Consider the following 9780-nt stretch of genomic DNA (forward strand, 5'->3'; position numbering starts at 1 on the left):
CAAAAGCATCTCTAAACATCAGCTGTTCACTAAATGGAAACATTTCCATTTTGTCCAGATAAAGAATGCCAATTATCAGAAGTTTATCTTTAAACTGATTTTTTTTAGATTATTTTGCCTGGAGGCTGCATCTGTAAACATTTGACAGCGTTCAGTCATGCAGGAGCAGGTGGAAACAGAACGAGCCCAGGGAGTTAAAGGACACATTATACAGCAGTTTGTATCTGTATGGAGTCACGAGGCACCAGCTAGCTTCTATTATTGTGACTGAGGACCTTTCATCCATCCATGTTGTGGACGCAGGGGTTCCCTCACCTACGCATGTCAGAGACCCACCAATCAGCGTCCCGGAATGCTTCGTGACGTTACTCGAGGAAGTAACAGACACCTTACTGGGAGGGAGCGTAAGGACAGGTAAACAAGATGTTAACTTTAATCGATGTTTTTGGTTTCATATATTTATGTGTACTTGAACTCGTTCATATAACAGAGTGGCATGTAAAAACTGCCGTTTCCCCCTGTGAGCGCGGAGTTTCGCTGCTAGCTAGCTCCTTCAGCTGCTGCTGGTGGGAAGCTAACGATAGCTAACATTAGCTAGCTGTGTCAAGCTAGCTAGAGTTAGCCAGAAATAGACAGGAAGTACGCGTATTTTGCCTTTAATGTAAGAATAATAAGGGACAAACGGTATTTTAAGACTCATTACAATCATTGGTTAAATTTGGAGTAAAACAGCTGCGTAAATAGATACTAAAAAAGTTAATATGTTATTAAGGAGCGTGATAGTAAGGGTTTTATTTTGAATGTTTTGACAGGAAGTTGTTAATTCTGGTTGGCTTGACAGTTGTCGCCTGCGGCCACAACATTAACCACACAGAACAAAATTAACAGGACAGAACATTAGTGAACTAGATAAATGACAGATAAACAGTCAGACTGCAGCCGTGTGTCTGGAAAACCTGAACTGACAGTGAAGTATTTCGTGTTAAATAGAAAAGAGAGAAAACTCTGAGCTCCAGTCGGCGCAGACAGCCACCAACAGAAATAAAAAAACAATAATATTTGCAGAAAAATCAGTAAATTATGCTTTTTGCCACCTTTATATGGGTTGCATCTAGGGCTGAACGATTTTGAAAAATTATCTAATTGCGATTATTTTGACTAATATTGAAATTGCGATATGATTTGTGATATTAGAGGGAATGATATTTTTTACATCATTATTCTCATTTTCATTGAAAAACATATTAAAATGATTATGGTGTGATTTTTGCGGGGATCTGTACCAAACAAAGATGTTTTCTTAAGTCTGTAGAATATGATGTGTAGGCCAGGACATCTCTGCAGCACCACAATATTTACTTGAAAATGATATTTTGACACATTTCACCTTTAACAAATATTGCACCTCCTGCGATTTGAAAATTGCAGTATACCATATTGCGATTTCGATAAAATTTTGATTAATTGTTCAACCCTAGTTGCATCAGTTTGGAACTATTTACTGTGGTTTAAACTGTGGGATTAAGTCACCAAGGTTTGTGTCAGTCTGTAAAGGTGGTGAAATATTAAAAAATCTGGGTAAACTGGTTTATCCTCCACTACTTCCCTGTTGTCTGACTTCTCTCAGCTTTTAACATTACAATCATTACTTTGTCTTCCAGTGGAAACAGCTGGGAACACACTGGCACGATGTCAGGATCGCAGTAGAAACCAGTAAAACCAGTAGAGAGCAGAGCAGAGGAGCGGTGTGTGATGCCGGCCCGGTCGCTGTAGCTGCTGCGGTGTGAACAGAGTGTCGGGATGCAGATCCTGGTGGCCAAGCTGCTGTGCCTGCTGGGGGTTTTGGGCCTGATGCTGGCGGGGGTTCTGGTCCCGGTGCGCCTCCTGCTGGTGGACCAGGACAAGGCCCAGAGGTACAGGAAGCCTTTGGCCCTCTGCAACTCTTTCGGAGGCGGAGTGTTTCTGGCGACCTGCTTCAACGCCCTGCTGCCCGCCGTCAGAGACAAGGTGACACAGCGGGAGGGAAGGAGCTGAAACACAGCAGATGGGTTATAGAAACATTTTCCACAGCAGAACATGTGAAGTAGAATGTTTGAATGGAAAGTTTGGTAAGAAGTCTGGATTACAGCAGGATCAGGTTAGGGCTGAACAATTAATCAAAATTCTATTGAAATCGCAATATGGCCTACTGCAATTTTCAAATTGCAGGAGGCGCAATATTTGTTAAAGGTGAAATGTGTCAAAATAGCATTTTAAAGTAAATATTGTGGTGCTGCAGAGATGTCCTGGCCTACACATCATATTCTACAGACTTAAGAAAACATCTTTGTTTGGTACAGATCCCTGCAAAAATCACACCATAATCATTTTAATACGTTTTTCAATGAAAATGAGAATAATGATGTAAAAATTATCATTCCTTCTAATATCACAAATCATATCGCAATTGCAATATCAGTCAAAATAATCACAATTAGATATTTTTTCAAAATCGTTCAGCCCTAGATCAGGTGTGCAGCAGCAGTGGGACTGGGAAGAATGAGTGCAGAATATGGACAATGTGAAGATATATAAAACATATGAAATATTTGTAAAATACAAATATGTTATATAGATATACTGTATGCTACATATAATATAAATAATATGCCAGAAATCGTAAATATATGCAGTTTAATAAGTGAAACCTGTGTGTTTTGCTCAGGTGGACGAAGTGTTCCGGCAGCTGAAGATCAGTACTGATTATCCCGTGGCGGAGACGATGATGATGGTGGGCTTCTTCCTCACCGTCTTCGTGGAACAGGCCGTCCTCACCTTCCGGAAGGAGAAGCCGTCCTTCATCGACCTGGAGACGTTCAACGCCGGCGGCTCGGAGGCCGGCAGCGACTCTGAGTACGACACGCCCTTCATCTCGCCGACCCGCGGCCAGCCGGGCGGCGGCGGCGGCGGCGACGGCCACCGGCACGGCCACTTCAGCCCGGCGGAGCTGGCGGGGGCGGGGCCTCTGCGGCTGGCCAGCCTGGTCCTGGCTCTGTCGGCGCACTCGGTGTTCGAGGGCCTGGCGCTCGGCCTGCAGGAGGACGGCGCCAAGCTGGGCGGGCTGTTCCTGGGCGTCGCCGTGCACGAGACGCTGGCCGCCGTGGCTCTGGGCGTCAGCGTGGCCAAAGCCGCTCTGACCATGAAGGACGCCGTCAAGCTGGCCGTCGCCGTCAGCCTCACCATCCCGCTGGGCATGGTGGTCGGCGCGGGCATCGAGTCGGCCCGGACGCCGGCGGCCGGCCTGGTGTCGGTGGTGCTGCAGGGCCTCGCCGCCGGGACCTTCCTCTTCGTCACCTTCTTCGAGATCCTGTCCCGGGAGCTGGAGGACAAGCGGGACCGGCTGCTCAAAGTGCTGTTCCTCATCCTGGGCTACGGCTCGCTGGCCGCGCTCGTCTTCGTCAAGTGGTGACGCGCACGCCGCCGCCAGAGGAAGACCGGGGGACCGGGGACTTCTCATCTGAAGTGGTTCTGTACCCCGCTGAACCGGTTCCGCTACAGCTGTCCGTTACCCACAGTTCATTTGGGTTTGAACTGATCTTGTTTGTTGGAAATGATCTGTTGAGGTTTCCTTGTTGATTTCCTCGTTCTGCCTCTCAGTCCTTTTCCTCTTGACTGAGGAGAAACTATTTATTTCCCCCTGCAGTGAACCTTAGTGAGGACGATCGTGTGTTTTCTAGAACGCAGGACTGTTTTTTATCTGTTGGTGCGATGCGACTGTAGTTTCCCTCTGAGCTTCCATAAAACATCTTTACACTAAGTTCACTTTTTTGTTTATCTCCACTGAATTCCAAAGGAAGAGATGAACTTAGTCCTGGATGGTTTGAAACCTAAAACTGACAGGCTGTTAGTCTCAGCAGTCTGTCAGCAGCTGTTGTTACAAAGGTAAAAGTCCAGTGAATTCTGGGTAATCCTGCTGTTTCAGCCTTATTACTGAACCGGTTAGCAGCAGACAACCCAAACCTGTTCATCTGCACCACTGGGAGATTTGGATTATTGAAATCATTCAAATCACCAAAGCTTATTCAAAATCTGAAACGCTTCACACATTGAAACCCGCCCGGTAGCAGCTACAATACTTTTCACTGCAGGTATTGACACTGAAACTCCACAATAATCATATTTTTCCTTGAATTATATAAATATATGAAGTTCAGATTAGTTATGATAACTGCTACTGTGTTTTCTGCAGCTACACGAAACTCTAAACTTGTGAGTAAACACACTGGAGCCCTTTAAACAGTGGTCAGGACGTCCACTAACTTTTATTTTTATGACATAGCCTATATGAATATTTTTTATGGTTAATGTGATGATATTGTGATCTTGAATGATTTTGTATTTTTGACAGTTTGTGTCATCTTGATGTGTCTTCTGTTCTTTTCTCTCTCCACCTCGTCTCATATTTCAATGTTTCAGAAATGTCCCTGTTGGAAAGTAGTGAGAGCTTTAAATTAAAGTTTTGCTTTAAATGCATCTAAAACAGAAGTGACATTATTGCTGCACTCAGTCAGTATTTCTCAATATGACTTATCTTGCCTTATCTCTTGTGTAAGCTTTCCTGAAGCAGGTTGGTCAGCTGGAGTTCAGACTGTTTCTCCAGTTTGACAGACAGACAGACAGACAGACAGACAGAGAGAGAGACAGGCAGACAGACAGCAGCACCAAGACAGACTGAGACCCTGCAGAAGTGAAGTGAAGAGTTTTGTTCAGAATCAGAATCAGAATTCTTTATTATGCCAAGTAAAAGTTTACAATATAAGCAATATATTAACAAAATATAATATAGCAAAATACAAAAAATAGCAAAATAACTAAATATATATATGTTGTATTGCACATGTTAATTGTAAATTGTATGGTGAGGTAGGACAGTGCATTTGTGTGTGTGTGTGAGAGTGAGTGTGTGTGTGTGTGTTCGTGTGTGTGTGCAATGTTGTTTGGGTTTGCTATTCTGTGGGTGAGTGTGGGGGAGGAGGAGTGGGAGGAAATCCCTGATCTGGGCCTTTCACTCCTGCTTTTTGCTTCCAGACTGACAGATCCACCGTCTGAAAACCCCACAGCCTCTCTGCCTCTCTGCCTCTCTGCCTCTCTGCCTCTCTGCCTCTCTGCCTCAGTGCCCGCCGGCAGGAAAGAGAAGCGCAGTCCTGGTTAGAGTTGAAGTTAGGAATCATCTGAAGACATTTAACGGTCTTTAAAGAGTTTCAGGACAGGATGGTTTCTGTGTTTCAGCTGTTGCCTGATGAATTTCAGGTAGCAAACATTTTCCACTGAAACGATGAACTACATGAAGCAACAAGGGTTCCGAAAAACATTCTTCTAAAAACAGGAAACAAACAGAAAACCTCCTGCTAGGGCTGAACAATTAATCGAAATTTTATCGAAATCGCAATATGGCCTACTGCAATTTCCAAATCGCAGGAGGCGCAATATTTGTTAAAGGTGAAATGTGTCAAAATACCATTTTAAAGTAAATATTGTGGTGCTGCAGAGATGTCCTGGCCTACACATCATATTCTACAGACTTAAGAAAACATCTTTGTTTGGTACAGATCCCCACAAAAATCAAACCATAATCATTTTAATACGTTTTTCAATGAAAATGAGAATAATGATGTAAAAATTATCATTCCCTCTAATATCGCAAATCATATCGCAATTGCAATATCAGTCAAAATAATCACAATTAGATATTTTTTCAAAATCTTTCAGCCCGGAGTTTCCTCGTTCTTGGTGGAAACGTAAAAACAAAAAGTCACATTTCTCTCTTTCTGCTCACCTGCAGAATTCCCAGACTCTCTCTTGGTTTAGTCGGGTAAGTTGTTGTCGTAGATTTTGTTTTATTTCTCCAGGTAAAGTCGACCGGGAGCGGACCAGTTCAGCTAGTCAGCTGAGGGTGAGCTGCCTTGCTGAAGGGCTCCTCGGCAGCACGAGAGCGCCAGTCGTTCGCTGCAGCCGATCAGTCTGGGATTCGAACCAGCGACCGATATGCAAACTTGGACTGTAGCTCTGAGCGGTGAGTCCTGGCATCTGTAGTGTCCTTGAGCAAGACGCCGGACCCTCAACCCGCTCTGCATTAGAGCTTCAGTTTAATATGAGAGTGAAAAGGTTGCAGGTTGGATTCCCGCTCCTCTGTGTGCAGCTGCATGTTCTGCTGCTTTCCTCCCACAGTCGGCCGGACTGGAGACTGATGGAGAGTCTGTCTGTCTGAACTGGAGACCTGTCTTCCACCCAGTGCATGCTGGGATAGGCTCCAGCCCCCCCCCCCCCACCCTGAAGAGAAGTAAGCAGGTAAAGAAAATGAATAACTGAACCCACTGAGAACTAGACTCTCATACAGTCCAGGATCTGTTTGTCTCTGTACAGCCCGGTTTTAGACCAAGCAGGAACATTATTACATTGGTTGGTGACCGGCTGGTTTAATTTATTTTATTTTATTTATTTAACCTTTATTGTACCAGGAAGTAACACTGAGATTCACAATCTCTTTTCCAAGGGAGACCTGGCCAAGGCATGGCAGCAGGGGGTTACACAATAAAACATACAATGCTTTTTTTTTTATTTTTTTTTATTTTGCACAATAAAACAAGGCTAGAGGCTTATAGAAGGAATCTCACCTCAATACGCATTATAAGCAAATACAAAAGTCATGTAATCCAACAAAAATAAGCAAACAAGCAACCATAAGATCAAAAAGCAAACATAAAGTAGGCAGGATAAAACAAGCAAAGACATAAAATAATGAAAATAATGTAATGAGGGTGTGGGTGCTTTGGCGTGTGTGTGTGTGTGTGTGTGTGTGTGTGTATACGTGAGCGTGTGCGTACTGAAGCACACTTGTGTTCAGACAACTCCTTACAAAAGAGAGAGAGAGCAGAAAATACAAAAATAGTAAAGTATGTACAATAAAAAAAAATCACTTTTGTTTTACTTTTAGTAAAACAAAAGTAGGCAGGATACTACATACTACTTTGGTATGTATGTTTAAGGAGGCGGTACTAGTCAAAATCAGAAGTTTTGTCATCATTTTAGTAAATACAAAACAATACGTTTCGGTGTTCATCCAAATGAACACCGAAACGTATTGTTTTGTATTTTTTAGTCCTATCACCTGGAAGTTTTGAAAATGAACTTACACAGACATCTCGCATAAGACTGTGATCATTTGTTTGAACTGATTCAGGGAATAAAATGGAGATTGTTCGCGGACCGGGGGGCAAAATGATCAAATGTCTTTTCGCCAAAACCAGTTGTGACTCTGGGAAGTTTAAGAAGCAGCAGGACTGTGATCTGAGGCCGGAGGCATGGCTGCATATTTGGAGAGAAAGAAGTCAAAGAAGAGGGCAGTTTACTTATAATGGCTTTGTAAATATAAATGTACCAGTTCATCAGTCTTCTGGTGAGTTCCAGTGTAATTCCTGATCCAGGACACAGTGATGAGTTCATGGTCTGAGGTTAGAGATGAAGCGTAAAGCGGAGTGTCAGAGGGAGTCGAGAGTCTGAAGTGTGTATAAATAATGTCACAGTAATGTAACTCTGGTGTGGAGGAGGAGGGAACGGGGTCTGAATGAATCTGAATCAGAATCAGCTTTATTGGCCAAGTATGTTCACATACAAGGAATTTGACTCCGGTTTTTCATTGCTCCCAATGTACTTACACAGAATAAATATACAGCTAAAAACAAGGACAACAAGATGAACAGAGGTAAACCTAAACATTTAACTACTATGTACAAAAAAAAAAAAGTATATAAAGGAGCTCAGTCTATTACTTAAGCTACTGAGATGTCTAAACCAGGAGTGACCTGGCTGATGTTCTGCTGTGTGCTGCGTTCAGTACAGAATCTGCAGGCTGGTCTTCAATTGCAGAATAACGATCCATTTATTGTTTCCATCGTGCGTAAATGTGAATACAGTCCATTTTTCCTGTTTCCATCGAAAAACCAAACTCACAGCTTACAGCATGACAAACAAACTTTTAGCACCACAGCGGTCAGAAACCCTTTTGCCCCTCCAGGTTCAAACAGCTGACGACAGCAGTGACTTTCCTACCTATAAACCTGAGCTCTACACCCAATGTACACACAGTAAATAACAATTAAATTCTGGTTATTCCAACAACATATTTGGCTCCTACATATATATATATACACATATGTAAGCAACACCAGGACCATAGTGCAATGGTGCAGAGTGCAAAGATGCTGGAATAAATGTTGAGTTGTTGGTGTAACAGGTTACATTATATACATGAGTTACTACACGTTACATACATTATACACACGTTATATACACATTACATACATTATACACACATTATATACACATTACATACATTATACACACATTATATACACATTAGAATCAAGAATCATCTTTAAGTCAGATATGACTCATCCAAGATGGCGTTGCGGATGGCAGCCTCGGTACTGCGCTCTCTTGTACTTTTTCTGTTTTTGTTTATTTGTTCAGCTTTTAGCCCTCCCTCTCTGATCACATTCACCAGGGAGGAACTTTTAAACATCCCACAATCCACTGATCAAACCTTTTCACCGCCTTTCACCCAACCGGAATGTTTTAATGAATGATGAATGAACGTCACGCAGCTTCCTGCTCCTCACCTCCATCAGACCCAGTTCCGGCATAAAGCCAGCTTTTAATAGCCAGGATGGGATTAGGACTGGACTGGAGCGCAGTCACAGGCCAGCGTTTGATTGTTTATTGGCTGGCGCACACACACACACACACACACACATACACACACACACACACACACACAGCACCAACAAATCCTACGTCATGAGCCTGACCTGTCGAGGCTTTCGAATTAATCCCAGAGTTTAGTCGGGTTGTAATGTGATCAATAAGAGCTCGATCTGCAGATTACAGCGATGTGAACTCAGTGGTTGGCTGGTTGATCAAGACTTAACTTTGTTTCTGTAATTAGGATTTTGTGATCTCTCTGTAAAGCTAGCGTCCCACGCTGTGAGAAACATCGACTTCCCAACTAGATCCACATCAGACTGTTATCCAGAGATGTTCGACTCGTCTCATTTAACGCAGACTGTCCGACAACATGAAGCGTTTGGACGGTATGGGTTCAGTGTGAAGGGTTTGTCCCCAGGAGGCACGAGCAATCAAGCAGAAAGCTCATTAAATGATGACGTAGACGAGAGGCAACGAAGCATTCTGGGAAGGGAAGGACCAATTCAATCAGTAACTTATAGAGAGCCTAAGCCCCTCCCCTTCCGCTGTCCACCATGGGACCTTATTTCGGAAAAAATATGTACAGTAGTCAACGGCGAGAGACGAATAATTGTTTGATCCTGTTTGAATTGTGCCATGAATTACACATATGATGTTTTGTCAATTTAAAAGATAATTTTGCAAGTCAAGAAAGTGTCAGTTTGTGGTAAAAGAGTTGAAGACTGTGAAAATACGTAATTAGAAAGACTGCACACCCAAAAGTGGCGTAAGTGACATCATAACTTTCTCTCTCCACAAGCTCCCAGAGCCTGAAGCTCAGTCCCTCTCAGACAGCAGGAGTATTAAACACAACCTGGAAGGTAGAAGAAGAACGGATTTAAACTGCTTTAGGATAGTTTCAGTACAGTGGGGGCTAACGTTAACGCCATGCTGTGTGTTTCCTATGTTTCCTTCATGTTGGTGTCGGTGAGACAGAGATGTAGTTCACTGAGCCTGAAACACTAAACTAAACTTTACTTTACTGTTTTACCACAAACT

General features: G+C 43.1%; 1 protein-coding gene across 1 annotated transcript; it reads left to right on the top strand.

Moving 5' to 3' along the window:
- The first annotated feature begins 363 nt into the window (after window positions 1-363).
- On the top strand, window positions 364-4478 carry LOC139667380 (zinc transporter ZIP3-like). The gene is made up of 3 exons (XM_071546832.1): window positions 364-414; window positions 1662-2007; window positions 2705-4478. The coding sequence occupies exons 2-3, from the start codon at window positions 1801-1803 to the stop codon at window positions 3446-3448; spliced, it is 951 nt and encodes a 316-aa protein (XP_071402933.1). The 5' UTR covers window positions 364-414; window positions 1662-1800; the 3' UTR covers window positions 3449-4478.
- The last annotated feature ends 5302 nt before the right edge of the window (window positions 4479-9780 follow it).

This window comes from Centroberyx affinis, unplaced genomic scaffold, assembly GCF_046629955.1.
Source record: "Centroberyx affinis isolate AG114_WGS23_722 - 3 ecotype Tasmania unplaced genomic scaffold, CSIRO-AGI_Caff_v1 ptg005486l_1, whole genome shotgun sequence".
Taxonomy (NCBI): domain Eukaryota; kingdom Metazoa; phylum Chordata; class Actinopteri; order Beryciformes; family Berycidae; genus Centroberyx; species Centroberyx affinis.

Coding starts and splice junctions, on each gene's coding strand:
- LOC139667380 (XM_071546832.1), top strand. CDS start 1,801: ATGCAGATCCTGGTGGCCAAGCTGCTGTGCCTGCTGGGGGTTTTGGGC. Junction 2,008..2,704: donor TGCCCGCCGTCAGAGACAAG/GTGACACAGCGG, acceptor TGTTTTGCTCAG/GTGGACGAAGTGTTCCGGCA.